General features: G+C 34.3%; 1 protein-coding gene across 2 annotated transcripts; it reads left to right on the forward strand.

Moving 5' to 3' along the window:
- Window positions 1-1,091: 1,091 nt before the first annotated feature.
- On the forward strand, window positions 1,092-20,444 carry Ask1 (apoptotic signal-regulating kinase 1). 2 transcript variants are annotated; one of them, XM_073082458.1, is made up of 25 exons: window positions 1,092-1,288; window positions 2,176-2,381; window positions 4,327-4,521; window positions 6,691-6,860; window positions 7,888-8,166; window positions 8,506-8,676; window positions 8,894-9,006; window positions 9,382-9,583; window positions 9,901-10,012; window positions 10,487-10,656; window positions 10,837-11,017; window positions 11,500-11,700; window positions 12,102-12,252; window positions 12,612-12,826; window positions 13,499-13,594; window positions 13,748-13,887; window positions 14,544-14,693; window positions 15,754-15,849; window positions 16,464-16,557; window positions 16,925-17,107; window positions 17,668-17,932; window positions 18,450-18,591; window positions 19,098-19,214; window positions 19,574-19,750; window positions 20,133-20,444. In XM_073082458.1, the coding sequence occupies exons 1-25, from the start codon at window positions 1,240-1,242 to the stop codon at window positions 20,356-20,358; spliced, it is 4,101 nt and encodes a 1,366-aa protein (XP_072938559.1). In that variant the 5' UTR covers window positions 1,092-1,239; the 3' UTR covers window positions 20,359-20,444. The 2 variants fall into 2 exon arrangements, with proteins under 2 accessions (XP_072938559.1, XP_072938560.1); XM_073082459.1 differs by lacking the exon at window positions 15,754-15,849.
- Window positions 20,445-26,299: the final 5,855 nt, after the last annotated feature.

Consider the following 26,299-nt stretch of genomic DNA (forward strand, 5'->3'; position numbering starts at 1 on the left):
GTTATCATGGGCCTCATACAGTAGGTATAGTTACGCCACTATAATATGGTCAGCTTAGTAATAGACATAGTTAACTAACGTAACTTTTGCTGCGTGCCGTACTTACCCCGTACGACTAACGTAAGTAACGTACCTACTCCAAGAGATACGATACGCGTATCCCACTTTTAAAAACCTTGTATCGATTTCAACGAGAAGTTTATTCAGAAAGGGAAACAATGTTTTAGAATTTTTCCTCCGAAATTTGATTACTTAGTATTTCTGTGTAAAATAAAGAGCAATAACATACACAGAAGGAGAGATAAGAGGGAGCTATACGACAAAAATATTCATAAAATGCTATGCTATAATTTTATAATCAAAGCTTGCATTATACTTTATTAGTAAATTTTAATAAGTATACTTACCCAAATAATATTCCTTTAAATACCTATTCCACGGGAATTCTAGTAATAACCGCGTCAAAAAAAACATCAATTACCAATTTGTAAAAAAGTATGTTAGTATAATATGTGTTTAGTGACATCTATGTTCATCAAACAGAATAAGTTGAAGAGGCAGTAGGCAGCATGTATTTAGGCCACTGTAGTTGACATACTTATATCTAGATGGCACTATTACTAACGTACGAGTTCAAGGTCATCTATAGAGTAAAGTTAAAATTCTCTATGCTTTAATATTGCACCATGAAATCAATATCGATATTGTTTTATTCGAATCAAAAGCCACACAAAGTAATGTTTAGTAGTTGTAAGAACAAAAATGAATTTAGAATATGAATGTGAGAACAAGTAACTAATTTTAGACTTAAATTAAACTCTTTAATTTTACCCTTAAATTTTTCATAAATACCGCTTTCTACACTCACAAGCCTCATACAAGCCATATGCTCCCGTGGAAACATAAAGATGAAAAGGGCCAGAACAGAAATGTAAATACATCATTTAAATATCCCTTTTTCTGGGGGTTGAATCCAGGATCCACTTCGTGTTAGACTGACATGGAACACTGAAAAGACATTTCGATTTTAATGATTCGATTCACTTCGAGTATCGACTTTCTGAATACGTCACGAACAGATACTTCAGTAAAATGTTACAGATAGTACTTCACTATTGTTAAATAACAAGCAGATTGAGTTGAGTTGAGTACTTGTTGTGGTTGTTATTGGAATTTTATTTGTGGAAACGGTCGTTACGCACTCAAAACTGCCCAAATGCATTGTGATCACGCGAGAAAATGATAACATTCGGCGCTGCAAACACTTCTACTGCGCAAGAAGATTCTGGTAAGATATTGTTGTATTTTTTTAGTGGTATGCGTCGTATTCTCACTATTTTGGTGTTTTCGTTACTCGTATTATTTCTTTCGGAAAACTTTCCGTACACATACGGGTAGGTATCATTCAAGTAGGTATGTATCTTGTCGCTAGGTATAGTGGTTGTATTTTAACATTTACTACAAAGTTGAAAAACGTAGAGTACTTGTCTTGCTGGACAACTGAGGAGCCCAGCTGTATTTTACATTCGTTTCTTCAACTGATGCTGGACAAGAGTCAATGGTTTCAACGATATATATTGCTTAATTTAAAGCCAATTACATATATAGATATTCGATATCTGTTCCTTTAGAAACCTAAACACACGTATTTTGTCGAAGTCGATTTTATGAGTAAAAACACGTACTTATTCATGGAAGCATAACTGTAAGTTTAGTGCAATGATACACCATACATTTGCTTATTTATTTCCTATTTTCTTTTTATTTCTTGTCAACCATACACTACAGAACTTCATTGTAACTCTGTAAGATTGATATTATTTACCTAACTATAGAAGTCAATATGTCGATGTGTTCTTGTCTGGATGCCATACACATGACATGACTGTTGATAAATTTATTTTTATAAGATAGAAGTGCCACCCGAGCATGCAACACCTGATGTTGAGTGGTCACTGTCTCCCATAAACATCTGTAACCCAATCCATACAGAAGCCGATCACAGATTCATTGCTACTCCTCAAAAGTATGTTTCCTATCATGCATCAGAGTAGAACATATGTGTGGTTATAAAATAAAGATACATAATAGGTGTCTACTTACTAACTCACTTTTGTTCATAATTATGTGTATGAGTATGTGTGTGTAAACATATTAAGGCAAAAATGTTTTTAGGTGAAGCAAGAAGCATTTGTGAAAGCGTTTGCAGTGATGGATCAAATGCTACAGTGCAGGCAGGAGGCTCAAATCAGAGGCCACGGATGGACATTGCCTGTGTGCTCGATGTCACCCACACCTTAAATGTAGCACACAGACGGAGGGCCTTAGAAGAGGTCCGGTTGGCTTCGGAACTGGTTAATGCTAATCTACACCATATACATGTAAGTCTGATACTAATACTTAGTCGTTGTTATCAGCTCATTACTGTCTCAAAGCAGTTCACAGGTCTCTAGTGTGATTTGATAGATTTCAACTACCTCAGTATAGTTTATAAAGTATTTTTAGGCAACTAGGTTTCCTCATGACATTTTCCTATACCATTTAAGGAAGTTATTTTTAATGCTAATGTCCAATTTTAAAATCAGGGGTGTGTGACTGAATTTGAACTTTGAACTCTCTGTATTGAGAAAGCTAGTTTGAAATTAAAAGGCTATCATGGCTTATGTCCATGTTATCCAGGGCCAGATTTATCTAATAATTGCTGAATATACCAGTGGCAGACCAAGGTTGTCGGAGGCCCGCGGCGGAAAGTTGTATGGAGGCCCCCAGTGTAAAAAGTTTGTCTGTTATTGGGTGACCCTTTTTTTTCGCTGACTGATAGACATAGATTGTTTGGTTCTGATGACCTTTTTTGCTGTGTTTTGAGGCTCCCCAGAATTGGGGGCCCGGGGCGGACCACCCCTTCCGCACCCCATAAGCTGCTAGAAGAATATACTTCGCATTATAATTACACTATATAGCACTATGATAAACATTATGTACAATATCTTAGAAGATTCTAATATCAATGTTATTGTTATAGTTAATAATACCTAGAACTAAGTTTCAGTTCTCAGAACATAAATAGTGATAACAAAAAGAGACATTCAAAATTCAACTCAATGTTCAGTAATTCTTTGCCTATATCATTTACATAGTACCAATAATGTCCTATTAACATTAGGTTCAACCAGATTTGTCAACTGAATTGGCTCGATGGGTGAACAAATGTGAATTCCAGTGTACTTTGGTCTGTAACCTAAGTTGTTTGTAATCAAAGACGGCCAAACCAACCTAATGAAAACAATCCATAACTTTACTATCCTCATACTCCCAAAAAAGGAGATACCATGCCACTGATGAGTAATCAAAGGGTCAGACTCAAACCAAAACACTAACTTCAATCTTCAAATATGCATGGGAATTGAACCTAAAGCCCTTTATACATCAATATGGTGTTCTCCATGCTACACTGGTCATAAATATTATAATATTTAAGTCTTAAATCTATCAGGAAGATATATTGATCATCCTTTATTCTTTAAAAGTCTTTAACCTTCAATGTTGAGCTTAAAAAACTCTAGTTTTTTGTGTCTTACTTCACTATGATTAACTATTATGTTACCATCTGTCTACCCGCATTGTAAACTCATAAATTTGACACTGAGAAATACACAATTGATAATGCAAAATTATTATTTGTAATGTATCATCAACCGCATATTTATTTATGGTCCTTTCCTTCCAATTGTTCAATTTTATTACCTATTGTGTTACAGAATATGCTGTACAGGGTAAATTTTGTTTCAATTGCTTGTAGTTTTTAAATTTTAACAACCTGTCTGAACAATTGACAAATATTGTCCATCTAAACGACATATTGTTTTAAACATATTTACACATATTACAGAACACAAATATTTCTATAAATCAGACATCCTGTATCAATTTACAATATTATCAATCTTCTTAAATATCAGGCTTTAAAATGTTGAGAGTGAGATGCCATGAGATCAATACTAGAGTTGATTACTTTCATCTTTATTGTACCTTTACTATATTCATATATTGGATAGTATAACACTACACAAGTGGTCTTGTAATATATTTGTAATATATACTATATACCATGGATTATAGGCTTGAGGAGGTAACACTACATTGTCTGTCCTAAGCATAGATGAGAAAAACAAATTATTTAAATAGGATTTTCCCAGAGACAACAATATTTTTGCCGACCAATTTGTATAAGTAGTTGCAAAAAAATTAAATTCTATTCCGTTAATAAATCTATGGTCACCGTATATGATATCAATATACTCATCAACAATGTGCTTACTCTTTCAGTTTGAAAAACTAGATTTTGGTGAGACAAGTGTCCTGGACACATTCTACAATGCTGATGTGGCTCTCGTGGACCTCAGTGTACAATTACAACAGAGTTCCCTACTCTACCATCTCGGTGTCAGAGAGAGCTTTGATATGAAGGAAAATGTTTTGCTGTACAATGATGTTGACCCAGATGCCACCCTGAGGCTTAAGGTGAGTAGTGAATAGCTAACATTAATTATAAACGATTATTTCCTAGATTTATTTGTTATCTGATGGAGAGGTTCATTATGTTCAATTATAAAACCTTGGTGTATGCGCAAGTAGCTTATTAAACAATGATTATACCTATCTTTGTTCTATTTTTGTAAAATTTAAAACATGCAAGAATTTTTATGTAAACCAGTCTCTGTTTTTTAAAATTATGTCAAAAATTTATATTTGATTTTTAGAAAAATGTTCGAACTAAATAGTGGCAATAAACCAAAACGTGAGGAGGAAAAGCATTATGTATCCTTAATACCAATTGGTAATAAGTCGGAAATATAAGTAAAACATCAGTCAATCCAAGATGTTGTCAATGTAAAGCAGGATTAAAATTTAAATATGATGATATGTGTCCTTTCTATAACCCTAAATATAAATTCACTTTAGATATTCATAAAAGGATATTAATTTGAATATCACAAAATTTGAACTTTTAAATTTATTTTTTATTCCCACATTCATTAGTACACTATATCCGGCTCCATCATTTTGTATCAATCTGTCACACCCATTCACAACCAATTTATGAGTGTCATTACAGTAATAACTCAACAATGGGGTGATTGAACTGACTGTACCATTTTCAGGATGATAGTATTCATACGTAATCTTATAGACCATTCATTCATTTTGTATATGTAAACAGGAATTCTATTATGATTATAAATGATTCAGCAAAATTATTTTCCTCGTCTTTTATGTAAAATATTGTTATTTTATTGCTTCAAATGTACACTGTTCATTCTACAATTAAATATAGTATCTTAGTGTGAATACTACAGTTAGTCATACACACCATTAATATTGATGCTACTAATAGATGTATAATTGGTATGATTAGTACCTTCAAGGCACATAAGCTACTTCTCTAATAATGAATTCAGTATACATGCGCTGAAACATGTTTGTTATCTGAACTATTAACTAATATTACATAACATATTAAGTAACACAAATTGTAATATAAAATTACACATACAAATTTCAGATATTATTATTATTCATTATATTATGATTTAGTAATTCAGATCTATAATGCAATATATGTAGACGTACAACTCTTCGAGTTATGAGTTCGAGAATACCGTCGCCACATTTATTTTTGTCTTATAAGAACAATGTTAACTACTGTTGCAATCTGATTTGAAGGGCATTACAAGAAAGATATTTATACGAGGCATTCCAACATAGTCCTTAGGGTCCTTAGGCTGGCCTCGGTCACGACTTTAAACCTATTTAGGGTTATTTACCATTATTATTGATCACTGATGATCAGTGAATTTTCTCTTTAAAATATTTGAATGAATCTGAGACCTAAATCTTTGAAATATATAATACTTTTTCTAGTAGGTATATAGTTCATTTCAGTGCATAACAAAATATCCTAGATAATCGTGCGCAGTTATCAGACCTTGGATGACAATGTCTCAATAGTTATTACTCTCAATTTCTCAATTGCACAGCCGCACGTGTGTGACTCGTGTACCTGGCGTTATTGAATTATAACCCTAGTGTGGTCTATTGATGATCCAGGTTGGCCTATTACGTTGACTGGGAAGTGGGAACAGATTCTGTTGACACCTAGATAATTGTATCACTAGGCAGCATTTCAAATTGATCCTCATGGAATATTCCACTGTCGACTGTTATATTTTTGAAGTTATACTTGATATAAGATTGATTTTCCGACACCAATATCTCAAATCGGCACCATACAGTTGACTACTAAATGTTCGCACGTTTTGCAAAAAAGGCTACCAACAAAGTAACTTTAATTATTTTATTCTTTAGATATTATGTAATATGATAAGTTGCATACCATTTTGTAATTTTTTTGTTGTATATTAGTGTTGCTTCTTACGTACATGCTTAACATATACAAATTTAATGTTCTGATTTGAAGACTAACTAATGATCTTTATGTTATTTATTGATATCTCTAATTAAAGTCCAGAATGAGACACCTTCATCTGAATCCTATGCTCAAGGGTAGCAAAGCGTGTATAAATATTTGAGTTCATTAGTTATAAATTTCATTGATTATATTTTTACAAACTATTTATGTATTTCTTTCTTTATAATATTACTTAATTTAATACTTTAATCTTATTACAGATATCTCTACCCAATTTTCTATTCGTATCGTACAAGTTGACGGAAGCCGGTACCTGTGTCACAACGAATCCAGCCGCTACTAAGTTTAAAGGAGAAGAAACCACAGATCCCAAACAACATCTAACACTCAGGCTTAAAAATATCTTACAGGATGTTGAGGTTCAAACAAAGTAAGTATAATAGATCTTAAGTAAGTAAGTATGATAGATATTGCACGTCCACAGGAAGGAGTAACTACAGAGGAATGTAAAACCGTCCAAAAACCTTGTATACACCTGTATTATGCATTAAATACTGATTACTAAGTGTGGAGCTGCCAAATTTTGCCGACAGAGGCGCCTCTCTCGTATCATGTCTGATTTATGTTTAAATGTATGTTAATAGAAACTTTATGCAATTTATGCTACTAGAAATTCCAAATATACCATTGTAATAATATTCAGTAAAATGGATTGAAATTAAATTAATTTCGAGATGAAAAAAGAGTAATATAATTGAAGTAGTAGGTACACTAATCTGACAAGGAAAATATTTTTAAAATATCCATGTGGCAATAAGAACGCTTCATTTGCATAGTAATTGGTGTCTCTGTTTACTATTCGTGAAATATGACTCACATTATAAATGTCATATAGTTAAAATGAGATTTACATATAAAAATAAATTGATTATTGAAATTTAAACCTACACAGTATACACTCCTAGGTTATCTCAATCCGTGTTATTGTTAAAAAGTGTAATCTGGTAACTTGTAAATGATAACATTAGCCTCGATTAATTCTCAGCTTAAATATTATTATTATTATCAGTCTGATTAATTATTAGGGAAGTACATATAAGTTGTGTTCCAATTTATTTATATATTTATTTATTTTAATTTATAGTGGGATTATATTATCCCGTACAAACAGCAGAATATGAAACAATCTATTCGTCCCATAAAATTGTATAATATTTATTTTGTAAATTTTTTTGATTTCAAATTTCGCACATATGGAGTTTCTTTCGCCACTTCCTTTCCATAACGAACCACTTAAAGCGGTAGTAGTTCTGTTACAATAAACGTGAGAACTTTGACATACAAACATTCCTATATGTAAATGAAACATTCTGTTAAAAAAAATAAGACGATTCATCGAATATTTTTCTATCTTTAGACGACGCTGGATTTTTATATATAAAGTTTTAAATTTCCAGAGCGCATCTTCAAGAGAAATTCCTATCTGATCTGCGGAAAGCCCGTGAGATATACAGCGGGCAAGAGCTCGCAAACGTGTTACACGCTATGCGGCGTCGCCTCGACGACCCGGCGGTGCTCTCCGGCGACACGATACTCAACATGCTGATATCGTACCGCGAGATACAGGACTACGATGCCATCGTGCAAGTCGTCGACGATCTAAAGACTATCATGAATAGGAAGAATTACGTCAACATGCCCATTATTAGGTTTATGTACGCGTTTGCTATGAATAGGTGAGTTATGATGTTTATGGTAAATTTTCTATTGGTCTTACTTCTATTAAGGAAGGCAATAAATCAAAGTTATAAAATTTTTGGAAGATAGACTTTGTACCATTAAACTGTTTTCTACTGCGGCCCTTATAGGCACAAACGCAGGTTTATTGCCAAACAAGTGAAAAGTAAATACTAATACACTTTATTAATATTTTCTCTTGAATCGAATCAGAGACCTTTAACATTCTCCAACCATTGAGTGGTTTCGGGCCACTGTGATCTCGGTTGAATTAAGAATATTTTGAAATGTTTATGTTAAATGATAAGTAAATAATTAAATGATAAAACTTTTTTCAGGAGAAATAAGGAAGGCGACAGGGAAAATGCTTTAAAAGTGTGTGTAAAAGCTTTGGAGAAGAAAGAGAATAGGTTCCCGGATATGTTATGTTTGTGCGGCCGTATTTATAAGGATAAGTTCGTCGAATCTCTACACTCGGATACAGAGAGTTTGAATAGTGCTATCCACTGGTAAGTAAATTTGTTGATCACATTTATCATTACATATAATACCTAATATTAGACAAGTAGTCTTAATAAACTTAAAAGTGGCTTATGGTCTATTCATCTTATACGATAGATTGACAAATAGACAACCAGACAAAAAAGTTAACTAAGGCAGCTTTCACAAAAAGTTTATAAAATTAAAGTCTTTGGAAAATAATAATAACATTTTTTTTGTTTTTAGGTACAGACAAGGTTTCGAAGTGCAGCCTAATGAATATGCAGGAATTAATTTAGCAACATTATTAGTTATAGCCGGGAATGATTTTAAGGATTCCCAGGAGTTACAACATATAGGTAAGTGTAATATGTTTAACATACTAAGCATATTACAAGAAAACATAAAAACAGTACATAATTTATCTCTTGATATAGTGCTAATAACGTATTTCCAAAATTTTCATATTGCATGCGCTATAGATTGTTTTCTATATAAATCAAAATGAAAATTATTTTAAGGGTTGCATACCCAAAGGATAAAACGGAACCCTATTGCTAAGCCTCCGCTGTCTGTAACAGGGCTCTATCTCTTGAACCGTTGTTGACTTCTTTTATGATAACAAATATTTAAAACTAAAAACAAAAAGAAAATTTTGGTAGTACAAAAACCTCTGTATGCGAGTTCGACTCGCACTTGGCCCGTTATTCTAATTTAGTATTGTCAAATTTCAGGTAGGATTTTGAACCACTTAATAGGTAAAAAAGGCAGTCTATCATCCCTAAAGGACTACTGGGATGTGGCAACTTTCTTCGAGATCTCAGTGCTAGCACAGGACTATGTGAAAGCCATTCAAGCAGCCGAATGTATGTTTAAGCTCAAACCACCTAACTGGTACCTGAAGTCTACTATAGGAAATATTGAATTAATTGACAGGTAAGTGCAATAACATATTTTGTGTTAATCTAACAAATTCAATTTAAACAGAATGTCAATAATGTTACTTCAATAGAAAACATAGGTATGTTAGAAAATTAGAATTGCCTGGGACATTTTCCACAATGCTATATTAATATGTGTTGGTTGGTATAAGTTCCAGTATTTTAAATGCCTCCAACAATAAGTTTTTTATTATTGTATTAAATTGTATTCATGATAGTTATTTCATCCATTACCTTCGAATTTTGGTCTAATTCTGTTATAAAAATGAATATACTTATGTGTCGTGTAACTTATGTTAATGTTGTTTGTAGGTTTAGGAAAAAAAGTGAAGATTTTTCACCAGAACAGCAAGTATTTTCATTCTGGATGGAATTCTTTGTGGAAGCGACTAAGACCACCTGTGAGAATATTATCCGTTTTCCTGTAAGTACATAAATTTTCATAGGCGTTTCTTTCATGATTCACTGCATGTTGTTTCTAAGCTTATCTCCGATTATTTTAGTATAGTTTTTAAATTCGTTTGAAGTTTCTCTGGTCTCTGAAACTTACCAACATCTGTAATGTTAATCTGATACACTAAATGTGATATATGATTAAAACTCCTGACAGCTTAGTTACAACGAAATGAATGTCTTATTTATGAAACAGAACAAATCGGTATTAAATTCTTAATTTAAGGCAATACTACCTATTGTAGTTATTGCTTTTGTAGAAGAACTCTGCCAGACAATCTCGTGTCAACACCACATTTTGTTACTAGACTTCGAACAGTTTATTCAAACTTTAGGTAGAATATGCGGGAGCATCAGTAACAATTTATCATCTGATTGTGTCTGTCCAATATCACTATTATCTGAGACTCCTAACATTTACAAAGAAATTCATACCTCTCTTCAGGTACTTATATTAGAAACAACGAAGGTATACATGCCGTCGTACGTGAACGTGAACATGGGCGCGGAGCAGAAGTCGGTGGAGATCTTCAACCTGTGCCTCGACTCCATGCGCGGCGAGTGCCGCCAGGTGCACCGCTGGCTCTTCACCAGCGATATGATACGGACTTACAGGTATTTTTGATAGATTTTTCTATTCTTAGTAGATAGAGTTTTGTAATTCAAATAGTGGAGGAAATAGTTCTTGACTGTTTGGTTAGGGTTTTGATTAACATAGGCGTAGAAGATTAATTAAAATGTTTTTCAATAGGTACTTATTGTAAACTATTGATGATAAATCGATCTGTTCAACAGTCTCTACAAACGCGATGAGCGATGTCTGTTCCTGTACGTGAGCGAGAATTCTGATGACTTCCAAATATTCTTGCCGTCGCAAGCCTTCCGGCAGCACTTGTACGATCTGCTGGGAGAGTTGACCGCCGATCATGAGAAAGTTGCCGATTTAGACACTAGTGTCATGCAAGATCAATTGAAGGTATTTTTTAAGTAACATTATAACATTTTGCAAAATTATTATATTTTTAAATATATTTTTCCGAATGGTGATCCTGGCGTGAATTTCTTTAGACGACTTTCTAATTTTGAAGCAAAGATTACACACTTTTCTTAGTGGAGTGAATTGGTATTTTGGTACACTCAGTAAAATCTTTTATTTTTTTACATTTTTATATAACATAAGTAGGAAACTAGTGTAAACTGAATATGTGGTCCCTACACATACACACGAATAACACACGCAGACGCACGCACGTCCACACTTTCAAATCCACACACACACACACACACACACACACACACACACACACACACACACACACACACACACGCGCGCGCGCTCAAGCGCACCCACTCGTGCGCATGCACGCCCGTCTAAACACGCAAGTTCACATACACACACACACACACTTGACGATATCAATGGCAAACATTTGTCTAATAACACCCCACTCGCCCCAGTTCGAGTACGAGCTGGACGACAGCAACAAGCGCGTGGTGCTGGGCAAGGGCACGTACGGCGTGGTGTACGCGGCGCGCGACCTCAACACGCAGGTGCGCATCGCCGTCAAGGAGATCCCCGAGAAGAACCTCGGCGACGTGCAGCCGCTGCACGAGGAGATCCTGCTGCACTCGCAGCTGCGACACAGGAATATTGTGCAGGTGTGTGGAATTTTTATATTAACAGTAAGAATAAGAAACTTAATAATATCCGAAGAAAACATGTTTTCGTAGATGATAAATATATTGTTTCTATGCTGAACAACAGGTTTAGTTCCTTGAATGGATGGCGGATCTAAGACCCAAAATTTATGACGTTGCTTAGTGCTTAGCTAAATAGATATGCGGTCTAGTACTAAATTCAAGGAAAAAATATCTGAACAATAAGGTTTTATTGTAAGTTTTTCTATTAAGTGTTACTAATTATAAAACGCCTTATTATTATTATAAAATCTTTATGATAAAATCCTTCAATTTAAGACTTATTTGTTAATTTGTAAAACTATGAATTTAAGACTTATTTGTTAATTTGTAAGATTGTATGAATGTCATATTATTTGTAGTATCTGGGATCGATATCAGAAGACAACTACTTCAAGATTTTCATGGAACAAGTCCCCGGAGGATCCTTGTCTGCGCTGCTGCGTTCTAAATGGGGCCCTTTGAAGGAAAATGAGGCTACTATAGCATATTATACAAAACAGATTTTAGAAGGTAATAGAGTAGCAGAAATATTGAATAAGTATTTTTAATAAGAAGGAACTTGAGTATAATAAATATTATTACTCTTAAATAGTAATTATTGTTATAATTCCAAAGCAATATTTATACATATTGTGATAAAAGATTTCGTTGTTATATTTTTATAAGGACTTCCAGGAGTTTTTGCATCCTTGTCTAAACGTATGGTCATGAAAATAATTATGTGATGCAGCAATCACAATACTTGTCCGATGCGGTTTCGGTTATCGCATATCGATTCTAGCTTTAGGTATTTGTTCTATCAATTCTAACATAAAAAGCATTATTTTAATTATCTAATTCATATTGAATAATTCTCACCACAACTTCAGGTCTCAAATACCTACACGACCAGAAGATCGTCCACCGTGACATCAAAGGCGATAACGTGTTAGTGAACACATACAGTGGCGTCGTGAAAATATCCGACTTCGGAACCTCCAAGCGGTTGGCGGGACTGTGCCCTTCAACTGAAACCTTCGCGGGCACGCTGCAGTACATGGCGCCTGAGGTCATTGATAAAGGGCAGAGAGGGTACGGAGCACCAGTAAGTATACTTTGTGTTATTTTTTTATAATAAAGAAGTAGCAAACAAGTATGCAATTCACGTGATAGTAAGTGGCTATTGTCCAGACGACAGATAAAAATAGAGCCCTACCTGATGTCGACAGCAGTAGCTTTGCTATTCCTGAGGATTAAGTTGGAACCCGGCACTAAAACCCCTCCGGTGGTCGTCCTCGGCGCTACATAGAGGACTTCGGGATCTCCAAAGGAACGCGACCGGAGTCCTCTTAGCGCGTTGCCCCGTCGGGTGTGTACGACGGTATGCGACCGCATATACCGCCGTCCTTCCGGGGCTCGCTGACGGGCGGTTCCAGCCCCCACTCTTGCCACTCACAACCCCGGAAGCCCCCTTTTAGTCGTCGTAGTCGACAGGCAGGAGATACCGTAGTCCTATTCTACTCCCGGAACTACAGGGACAAATCTAAGTTTCAACCCCGGCATTAGTAATGAAAGTAAAAAAGGCTGATGTAACCTCATGACACTTAACTATATTGCAAGGTTAAATTCTTCTTTAAAAGTTATTTTACCATTCATAGATTAAAGGTAGAATTACCTTCTAAACACCTTTAAAATTGCATCTACCTTGTCATTTATTCGCTGACTGGTATAATTTTGTTACGAAACTTTCTCTAAAGTTACTAAAAATCGTTTTCAGGCCGACATTTGGTCGCTGGGTTGCACTGTGGTGGAGATGGCTACAGGAAATCCGCCCTTCATGGAATTAGGTTCTCCTCAGGCTGCAGTTTTCAAGGTAAGAACCATTGCTTTTTATTTTATGTGGGCAGTAGTATTTGCCACAATATACAATAACAATTGTATAACATAACAAAAAGTAGACATTTTAGGGTCATTCGGGTCAAGCGGTTTTTTAAATACTCATTCATTTCATTCATACTATTTGTAGGTGGGCTACTACAAAATGCATCCAGAAATCCCGAGTGAGCTGTCGCAGAAAGCCAAGAACTTTATACTGCGTTGTTTCATCCCCGACCCGGAGAAACGTGCTACTGCCGCGGAGCTGATCGAAGATCCCTTCTTGAGCGAGTAAGTACCGTAACCGAAATTGAGCTTAATTGGGATATTGTGCGATTTTTACCGTTGAAGTGGATTCCAAAAGCGTTTCCATCGTGGAAATATTTCTTCTCCAAAAAATTGCCTGCCTGATTCCCAAAATCTAGAATTTGAACGATTTTGGAGATATAAAGGTTTTACTGTGATTTTGCAATTTGAAAAAGTCATCCAAGTACGAGTAATCTCTCTTCCTACATCTTTCGAATGAGAATCCAATGTATATAAGTCAAAATAGTTGTGGCGACATTGCTACTGCAGTAGGACTGTAAAAAGAATTCCTACTATTTTCTAATCATATAAATAAGGTTGATGCATACTTTCAAATTAGTATTTACACCTTTAACATTCATAAAATGCTAACACTAGAACTATTATATTATCCTATAGAACAACTGATTGTCAACTTGGCAAGCAACCAATTGATAATAATAAATCTTAATAAAATGCATTATATTATTACTGCACTATCTTCGCACTTTGAAGCGATGACACTTCGATGTCGACAATGAATACTGTGAGTTTTAGATAACTATTGCATCTATCGCTACTTTGACTTAAATTTCCTTGTATAATTAAACAAAAGCATAAAAGATAATTGTGTTATAATAAAATGTAACTTAATATTACAGAAAGAAAAAATCCACAACGCGCCTAGGCAACAGCGTAGATTACAACCGAAGTATATCGGTGCCGGCCGACAAAGTGCGCCCGGCCGTCTCACAGAAGAAAATATCAGAACCGAGCATCGCCGGGATACTTCCTAGTTCACCCGAAATTGAGTAAGTGACAACAACTTAATAGTTTACTTCCGTTTGATATTAAAAAGCATGGATTTAAAATATCACCCTAAATAAATCGTACCTAATTTTTAAGTACTTCAGCGAATGCTCTCAAAATTAGTAGTCACCTATTTATTTGCATGACTTATCCTTAGAGGTAATATGACAGTAAGAGATCCCACTGTATATCTTTATATGTATATGATATGGAATTGTGTTATTGTGCATTGTGTGATGTTTCACATCATATCATCATACATATTGTGGTAAAAGGGACGCTTCTTTTATGGGCGGCGAAGTATTTAATTATACATTATTATATTATTATGTCGTATTATGTCATGTTTGGTAGAATAAAAGTTGAAATAAATCAAATTCGTTATCCAAACCTCCGTACAGTAGTTTTAGCAAAGTCACAAATAAATATGTGAGTGTTTAACACGGATTTGTTTATAACACATGTTGATTGCTTGGCACTTAAGATCGAGCGCACTCAAATTGCCTTTAGAATGATTTGTCTTGATTTTAATTTTTTATAATCAATGATCAATGTCCGAATATCACATGGTTCTGATTAAGGTGACATAAATTTAAGACGCCCTGGAATATTTTAAATGCAGTGTGTGTTCATAATGCAGTGTTTAGAACTAAGGGATTTTTTATGATTTTAGATTTAGATTTTAATAATACCTTTAAATCAGGATTATTTCGATTAGAAAGCACACGTGGGTTAGTGTTTGTTTTTAAACATAACCAATTTCAATTTTTGTCTGGGTGTTCATACTTCAGTCCACCATATAAGTTAAGTAATATGTAATCTGTCATACCTAAAAGCCTTCAAAATTGTACAATTATACAAATATCCACCAATTCATGATTGATCATTTTTAATGACATGTCAAAGAATACACATATTAATCGTCATAAAGAAAGAAAAGTGAATAAAATCCATTGTCTTTCCGTAACTAATTCCTGTTCGCCAACGACAAATCCGTCTAAAGACATAACAGTTTGGTCTGTGCGCCCACTAAGCCTGTGTATTTGTCTTCCCCCCGTCAAGGGTGAAAACGATCCGGTCTAATCCGACAATCACTAGGACGGCTTCCTCGATGCTCTCACCGATACTGATATATCCGCCGGACTTGTCAAACACCAGGTAATAATAACATTACATTACTATCGCACAAAATTTAAAACGATACTCATAGAATACTATATTTTCTTTGAGTGTGCAAGTTTTTCGCGCTAAAAATGGGAGTACAAAGCTCGTTTGGAACAAATTATTTACAAAAATATCACCTATTTATGAATACTTTTCATTGTAATATTACAAGAAGGGACTATTTATTCATAATTATACTTAGGTTATTAAAAAAAATCAGTATGAAGTATCAAAATTCTTGTTATTAACATATAAATTGGGTCAAAAGTCAAAATGGTATTGATTTTTCAAAATTTAAGCAAATATTGAATTCTATGAGATCAATTGTTTTATTACTTGCAATCACAGTTATACGCCGGTATGTTTTGCACACAATGCTACGACACGCACATAGCTTCAACACTTCAACCATACACCGTTTTGTACATAGACATATTTCATAACCATTTTACGTGATATTACAATTAATCGATATATTAATGCTTCAATTATACTCTAACCAATTCTAACGAGGGTCTTACTACTGTATATTTTGCTTTTTATATGTTGTATATCTGGAAGTTGTAAGAAATAGGTAGTCTATAAAGAAATATTGTGTTATTTTCTAGTACCATGCCGAATACACCGTCTACTGATGAAATGGATAGCAACGACACTATACTGAATAGGAGAAGCTCGTCAGGTGGTCTACTTTCCCCTGAGGTAAGTTTTATTTCTATATCAATCGATTTTAAGTCAACGAAATTAAATTTATACTTATTTTAGTTTAAAACAGCATATATCTAACGTGCTTACAAGTTTTAAACGGAAACTCTTAATATTGTCGCGAAAAATAGCCTAGATTTCTTAAAACAAAATTTACCTGTACATTAAACATACAGACTGATCTAAGTCTGATGATTCCTCTTCTAAAAATTTGTAGAATTTCCTCATTTTAAACAATTTTAAACATTTAAATAACGTGAAAAATGTGCTAGTTCACTTCTGACCCGTTTATGGCATTACCTTACCCAGTGCATTTTATTGTAACTAATGAAATAATGAACACAAGACAAAATATACTTTACAGGTGGACATGCCAAACGTCCCCAGGTCATCAGTAGACATAGAACACGATGGGTTCTACCTACTTAAGAAGGATTCGCAGCGTCGTCTCACTCTGTCTCGTGTGTTGGAGCAGGACAGCGAGAAAATCTGCTCCAAGTGGATGCTCAGCATACAACAGGATTTCGGAAACAGTGTATTGACATTGGTAAGACTTTATATTATATAAATTGTAATGGGTCCAATATTTTTATATCATTAAAAGTTTTGGCGTTCTTTAAAATATTCGTCGTAATGACAATTTATCAGTATAAAAAATATTTAACATTTTTTTAACTACGAGCTATATGATCTATTTTTTATTTTCACACTTGCATAGTCAACACCAAAAGTATATCATATTACTTTTAAAAAGGACAATGAACAAATTTATTGTTAATCCAAAAGAAAATTAAAGCCTTTGTACATGTTTATGCTGCTAGAGGAAACAACGGTTACATGTAAGCACCCTAATATACATTATTCAATTTTGTAGAATTTGTTTATTGAATATTTTGTAGAGATCTGTGTTTAATTATGTTAAGAATATTTTTAGTTAAAATGTAATTTTTGTATTGTTTTATATATATTTATGGCCATATGTGTTCATCATCATTTTTTTGTTTTTTTTTAAATTGTACCCTTTTATATTTTCCTATTTGTTCATTGTCCTTTCTACATCATTTTTGTGTGGAATAAATTTCATTTTTACATAAAAAATTGTTACAGACTCATCTAGAAATGCTGCGATGCGCGTTGAAGGATTACATCATGGATCAGAACAGAAGTGTCATCGAGCAAGCCATAACTACATTAAAGGAAGAACTTGACTTCGACTCGAATGCCATCAATGAGCTCCATTCAGCAATATACCTGTTCCAAGAGGCTGTGAATGTGGTTTTAAGGATGCACAGTATCAAACCGCATTGGATGTTCGCTTTGGACAATCTTGTGAGGAACGCTGTGCAAGCTGCTATTACAGTTTTGTCGCCAGGTATTGTATATTATTTTTTTATGATATATAGGTATTAAACAAGCATGTAACCAACCTAAGGCTAGTGCTGCCCGTAGACATTTGTAATCAACCCCAGATAAAATTAGAGTCCGACCTAAGGCTGACTACAGATGCGTACTACTGTGAACTAAGTTGGAATGCTTTGAATAAGTATGTTTCCCTTAATTTATCTTTCAAATCGAAATACAGAATCAGTATAGGAACACTGCTGTTATTAAGCAGAAATAAGTGTGCCTCAGGACTCGAATTTCCGAGGGTTTTATTAACTTCAAAGATTAAAAAAAATAGAGAGCTTATATAGATGAGCCACAACCCGCGCTCGCGAAAACCGTCCGTCTAAGACCGTCGCTGCCCTTCACGACGTTGACAACCACCATCGTCCGTGACTACCGTCTACCGCTTCCACCAGAGTATCAACGACCGATTATGACTGCTGATGGCCGCCACTACCTCACTTCCGTTAGAGTACTATTAAATAGATATAAACGTCCCACAGAGCTAGGCGCGAACCTGGCGGGCCAGGAGGCGCGGCGCGGCGGGAACGCGGGCGACAACACCGCGTCGCTGTCCACCGCCGCGTCCAGCCGCGAGCCCGCGCTGCACCACCAGCTGCACCATCTGCGCACAGAGAACCACAAGTGAGAACACCTTCAATAATACTGAGATACAGTATAAAGGACCGAGGTCGTGTTAGTAATATTACACCAGGACTAGTGGTGTTGAATATAGAAATGAATCGCGACGCCATAGCAAATTGTATGACTGCACCTGCTCGTAACAACTTCAGAGCGGACTAGCAATTTGGTGCGGACTATATCTCTTTAAACACAAATCACGTAAAACTCGCAGAATGCGGATACAGGCGGTGACCATGCAAAATAGTACCCCTCACGTGGAAAGTTACTTTAACGATGTCTGACCATTGAAAAAGATATAAAAAAGAGCGGGTAAATATTACCTACTCGTTTTATTAGAAAAATGCAATCGCAGTTCTCACGGCGAGTATAAGAACTCATTATAATTTGCACAAAAGCACACTTGCCGCATATTCGTTACCCACAGACAAGAACCAATTCATATTTCCATATTAAATGAACACATTCATAATAAATTTAAAATTAATAAAACGAAATGTTATTTACAGATTGCATCAAGAACTTTTAGACTGTTATCAACAATATCATGCGTTACTTCGACTGATGTTAGAAGAACAAAAAACTCAGACGCAAATTATTCGGGATATCGTTGAAAAGAAACCTCCGTATGTATAATAATATATTATTAATAATCTTTTCTATACTTACACTAGTATTTCCGGCGTCGTGGATGCCACGGACACAGAAAATAATAAAAATGAAGAATGAATATAATTTATCATTTCAGTTCTTTATTATTATTTTTTACCTTTCTTATATACTTTAGAGTGGCCATTACAACATTGCGAGCTTATTTAGCTATGAAAGTTCGAAAGGTTCAGAACAAAAATATAATTTTATCGTTATGACCCCTCTATAATTTTACCTACTTTGTATAACAGCTCTTTAGTCGTAGGACAGAACATGGTACCGTAGTCTTAGTAATAGTTCAGTACGAAATCCTAAAAATCAATTTACTCTTCAGAATTGAAATCCTCGATGAAGAAGAATGTGACGAAGAACAGTTAAAGGCGTTAACGGAATGGACCACATCCCGCGGTCTGCCCCAATCAGTAGCAAAAGCGTTGGCGAAACAGCACTATTCATTGCCAGACTTATTGCAACATGCGCAACGAGAGGATGTCGCGAGATTGCAACTTCCGTGAGTACTTTTTATATGATGCATTAGTAAATAATGAGTAGCTGTGGACATCTGTTTGTGTTAAATAGTCTATTAATTATTTACTTTATACATCTATTTGTAAACTACAAATGAATGAGATGTAAACATTCGTCGAAGCTTCGGATTCGTCCGACAGTAAAGGCGCAGTCCGATGTAATACTATTTTTTCTTGAAACTGCTTGAAAGCTTGTAACATCTCAGAAAATAATATTTATTCATATAAATCTATTATTAAAGGGTATTAGATAATACCTAAACCTGTCGTATTGTCTGGTTACAAAAGTCTGACATCATCCACCTCTAAGTTACGTCTAAAGTGTGTTTTTAAATAAAACAAAAAACATAATTACATCTATTTTAGTGGTGGTATCGAGCTCCGCTTATGGCGAGCGATCATCGACCACCGGCAAGCGAGCGTCCCGAACCACCTCCGTCGCACCAGCAGTACAGAGACCGACATGGACAACAACTCCATAGTGGTGGTCGACTGCCAGTGCAAGACTCGCAACAACCCCACCATCGTGATACGGGAGCAACCTGTGAATGGCGATGGGGAGTACTACACGGAGAACGGAGTCAGTATTTGACTATTACGTGGGTGGTGCACTCTACAATGAATGGTTGGACAAGGGATTTGTGCAAGGGTCTCGTTTTAAGGTTTTGTATGTTTTAATATAGCGGTCGGTCTAATGGTATGAACTATAACTTCTCAGGCTGAAGCTGTGTCAAGAACTATGATTTATGAACACGCAACTCTGATTTGTTAAGGTTATGTTCATATTGAAAATTAACTGTTATTTGCTTATGATTAAGGACAGTGAAAAATCTTACTTGCCTGAGATTCCTCTAAAAAAAGTCAGTGGCGTGTCAAGTAATCTATACTTGGTGATTATGGTTGACTATGACCTAAATACTTCTTATTTTGTCTAAATACTAAGCATGATACCTAACAGTGTGTCCGTTGGTGCTTTCTTTTTGTCAAATGGTCAGAAAATCACTTTCAAAAATTTAATTTGACTTTCTGATTTTGTCAATATTTTTAGAAATCATAACCTTAAAACGAGATCAACTTGCATTCGGAAGCGACTTTTTGAATAACCAAATCCTAATACTTAATCCCATCTGAACCTTAGGTACAAAAAAGTTTATAAATGGTAAACTATAAAAGAAGATATATTATTAAAAATGGCTTACTTAAGCTTATATTAATACAGACTGTAAAAATATTTAGTAGGTTGTATTTATAAGTGTAATATCACATGTTTTAAGCAATACTAATGTTTGTTGTAAAGCAATAACGCTACAGTTTGTGCTATTAACACAAAGCAATATCTATATAATTGTTGCATATTAGATACATTTTATTGGCTTGTTGTAACTGGGGGAATATATTGAGTGCGTTGTCATTTTTGCAAAATAGTATTTATGCTGAAATATCAGATGTTGCTTTACTTTGGAAGCCAATACACGAGCGACAACAGCCAACAACAGTCGCCGACTATCGACGCCGAAAGAAACTGTCGCTCATGTGTTAGTTACCTGCCTTTGTAAAGTCAATCGTGTTCTATGTAAAATTGTCCGTGTTCGCATAATTATGTTTTATTCTATACAAATGACGCCAGTAGCGCCCCTAGCGGCAATATTTGGCGTATCCCCTCCCAATTGAACCACGTACGTCCAATTATACAGTTGTTATTGCTTAAAGCATAAATTAACTTTGAAATGTCGCTTTATATAATCGCTTGAAGCCTGAGTGTGTCACCCATAAAGTAAATTTGTAAATAATATTTAACGTTTCGTGTAATTTATAATGGTAACATTTTACTACTAGTCTTTTGTAAATACGATTATTATTCATTAATATGCCGGCATAATAAATGAAAAAGCTAGCTAGCTAGCCATATAATGGAACTAGTTTGATCTGATGATTAAAACTACATCGTTATCAATACTATAATAGTTAGGAACATAAGTGTGTATATACACTTAAATGATTTCACCTCAATCAGATGCCATAATTCAACCGTAACACACATTGAAAATATGGAATATATAAAATGTGTGTATTGTTATACATCCATATTAGGTATATACAGTATATAGAGATTTTCCAGAAATTTATCAATAATTATCGATAGTCATTGCTTTTCGTCGTACTGTTAAAATATATTACAAACATAAGGTATAAAAAGTCGATGAAGTCCACACACTACTTAGTTCGGATATATCGCTTTACAATATCGTGTTGATGTTCAGCCGGGCATAAGGAAAGTTTCCACGGATTTAACGTTATGTCATTGGCACTAAGCGTATATATTGTTTTGTTTATTATTTATGTATAGTCCGCGCCAAACTGCTAGTCAGCTCTGAATATAGAAACGAGTCGCGTCGCAATAGCAAATGTAGATATTAACGGGACGAAGACGGCGCGGGACCCAACCGGCACCCTCCGCTGCCCGCTCTCGCCCGCGAATACATAGCTGCGTTAGTGGGCCCTTACGTTGCTACGGAGTATATAATATGCTTGTAGTGTGTGTTGTGTTCAACCTCATTGGATCTCTGATTACAACTGACAACTTCAGAGCGGACTAGCAGTTTGGCGCGGACTCTTCCATTTACGTAAAAGTCTGAAAATACACTTGGCTTTTTAGGCGTGTAAAAATCACTAATATTTATATATTTATCTTATACTCAAGAGTATATTAGAGGTAAGAGTAGTCAGTCCTCGCTATCATTAAGTCTAGATATGTATAACCTCAAATGTTCAGATCTTACGATAAAAAAACACTTGCGAGTTCGTTTTCCCAAGATCGATAGATATAAAAATAAAACTATTATAATTATTAGACTTCTTATACTAAGAGAATGAATGGTTAGAGACCGAATGATAGTGATGATTGACTTTAAAACAGTCATAGAAATATTTACTATTATATACACTGCTTTATGCACAAAATAATATGGTGCTATTTAATGTGATTTTTAAATAAATAAGCAATGTGCCTTTGAAATACGCTTGCAACAAGAAAATCATTATGTATATTATACAATATACCAGTCATATAACAGTTGTATAAGAGTGAATGAAAATGACATGTTACAAATCAGATTGAATCAGTTTTTCTCATATTTAGAATTTAAAAAAATCAGATCCTTTAGATTTGTTCCTACTTGTATTCAGTTTTTTAGAGATTTCATACGGAAAAATATGTTTATTTTAACAAAATAGTTAAAATAAACATATTGATGAATAAGTTTTCACTTCGATATTAAAGAACGAACTCGACGATCGAAAAGTCGACTACGATTTTCGTTTTTGAATATATTTAACATGTGTCACATAAAAATGAAATGAACCTTATTTAATTACTTTTTAATTATGTTACTTATTTAATTATGTTACGTAAAAATAATTTACGTTTATTATTATTCTTTAATTTTGTAAAAAATATTTTTATGCGTGCCATACATATATTATATAAATAATTTCTTAGTAGGTATCATTATGTATTTGAATAGATATATTGTTACAAGTATATTGAAGATGTTATTCATATTTCATGGTTTAATATTTGGCATAATCGATTATTATAAGCACATTATCACTGTTAGATTTTGAGGTTTAGGTAGTTTCTCTAAAATGTTTAAGTACGTTATAAATAGGGCTGTGGACTGTTCCAGATTCTCCGGCATGTACCGATTTTGTAAAATGTTTGGGTCCACACCAATAAAGGCCCGGAATATTATCACAAATGTGCTATGTATTGTCATCTTTGTCTTGATATGTGTTGTTAAAGTATTGTAAATCGTTAAAACCTACATTTTTTAAATAATTTATCCAAGTACGAGTCGGACACACGGGGAGTTTCGTAATAGCAAAAGTTCGCGTCGACAGCCCTAATTATAATAACAGTATTAATAATTGTTATAAAAATTGGTCAGATAAATATAAACGAGTTAAAATAATATAAACAGATATAACTTAATAACGTCATGTCCTAAAATTCGTTTATGGTTGCTAATATTCGTTTATGCAGCTATAATAGCTAATAATATATTAATATTTTTGCCAGTTTATTATGAATTTTCGATTTGGTCATATTAAATAAATAAACCATCAAAGATTTTAGGTTTCGTCAAAATCGGTTAAAAGATGTTTGCTTATTATTAGCTTCATGTACACGTTTAAAACAACTTAATTAAATGAAACTGTACGAAGTGTCAACTATATTTTTCGAAATTACCAAAAGAATAAATTTTATAAAATGAAAATTGTATTGATTACCTATTTTGTAATTCAGTTTTACATAGCCCAAATATTTAATTTCGCTGACAATTATTTTCAAATAAGATGTAGTGCTCAGTGATCTGAAAACATGTGGCTTATCATAACCCTAACAACTTAATAAATTATGTCGAAGACATTACTATTTTTATAAGTTGTGTATAGTGTAGTATGCTAAGCACTATTCTAACAATACTCAATAATACTGTTGTGAAGTACAAATAAATAACGAATTAGAATCATCTTCTTGTTTTATTAACCATAAACCGAAATAACCACCTCCTTTTTGACGTCGGTTAACAAAACACACCTGATTTATTAAAATTATGTGCGTATTAGAATTTAATTATAACTTTTTGCAACGGCGAAGAAAAACATCGTTAGGAAACCTACACAACTGAGTCTAAAAAAAAAGAAATCCCCCTTGGAAATATGGATCGAGATCTATAAGAGTGTTCGCATCAGTGATAAATCGAGAAAATTTAATAATATGAATATGAACTTGATTGACATAAGAACGAGTGATAAATTGCGATTATATACTTGGCAAACGAGCATGCAGTACATGATGTTGGTACTACCGCCCATCGACATGTGTTATCAACCTCCTAGGTTAGGTTCCAACCTAAAGACAGCCAAAGATGCATTGCTACACCTAAGGATGAAGTTGTTCCGCCTTGGATAAGTATTGTCTCTTTTACTACATCCAAATCAGAACCATTAATGGCTATAACTCTTGGTTTACAACTGAGGGAGGTCTGGAATTCTCCACCACGATGCTCCAATGTGAGTGTAAGGACGCAAACTGCACATTAGTCCTCTTTCAAGTATTAACAAGTATTATCTAATAATAACTTAATAAGTTATAATAATACATATTTTATAAGAAGAAAACCACGATTGATATATTCTCAACGCTGCATTATTTCACTTACAAATTTAAAGTAAATATTAAAAGCAAATCTTTAATCCATTACAATATTAATAAGTGGCTTCGAATAGCGAAGGCAAGTAATTTAAATATCGTCTCATTAGGGAGACGCAGTATAAAGCGAACCGATATTGTTACAATTTAAGTTCTCTCCCTCGGGGATGTTATAAGACGTAAGACATTAACTCACTCAGTGTGTGCGGGCGTCTGCTTTAATTTGCATACACTGTGAAACACATTAACCCACGTTATGTTCAGTATTCGTATTAGTTTGTTGGTACACTATGGTTGATGTGACGGCGTGCCGGAGCCAAATCTCAGACTAATGTTTACTGACAAAGCTATTTTACTCGTCGTAGGTACATCTTGCGGTGTTACGGCTTTGACGGTAATTGTCGACACTGATTAAATACGTCGTAGAGTCAGAATAGTTCTGTCTGCGGCAAAAAGCAGTCTTATAGAAATATCCATCGTGTTATGAATACATTTAAGTCCTCTATTGTTTTGAAATGTACTGTAAAAAGGTGCATTTTTTAAATATAGAAGTAGCGAAGGAGTATGCAGACCGCCTGATGAAGAGTGGTCAATGCCGCCCATGGACATCAGTCATCAATCCAGACATCATTCATACTTACTTTAGTGAAATCTACTTCGTATTATTTGATTTGCTTAGAGAATAAAAGTATTTTTTAAGTAATAGCTAGAACAAAGGTAATGTTCACTCACTCTTAACATTGATATTACAAATTATACAACCTTCATACACAAACGTGTAAAACAAGGAGTATTATTCATGCAAGATGTATGCTAATACCATTTGCCATTACAATATGGTAGTGTGTATCTACCCTATTATAAATCGTAAGAGCATCATTTTTGTGCAAATTGCTTAGGGCTGAGACGCGAAGGTTCCGCTTTTGCGATCTTGCGATATAATTCCACATTATGCAAGTTACAACGTTTTGGTTCACTGCCAGCAGACTCCAGCGTGCATATGCATACATGCATCCGCTAATTGTGGTTACGCTCCACAAGGATCTACTTAATATATTTAAATATTAATATTGAGACGTCTAGCTGAATGTAAAATATGAATTGATGATTAGTTGGGTTCGTTTGTTACTTTGACCTAGGGTTAAATGAACATGTATCCATTAAAAACTAACACCTAAATAGGTATGTATAATGTAGGTATATATTCCTAGATACTTAATGTAAATAAGTTCTAAATACAAAATCTGAGGGTATTTTATATAATGTGGGTAGGTTTGACTCGGGCTGTCTGTCACTGTCAGTCAGTCTCTATTCGACC

The sequence above is a fragment of the Epargyreus clarus genome, unplaced genomic scaffold, assembly GCF_041222505.1.
Source record: "Epargyreus clarus isolate Ecla_fem2 unplaced genomic scaffold, WU_Ecla_fem_2.2 ptg000018l, whole genome shotgun sequence".
Classification (NCBI taxonomy): Eukaryota; Metazoa; Arthropoda; class Insecta; order Lepidoptera; family Hesperiidae; genus Epargyreus; species Epargyreus clarus.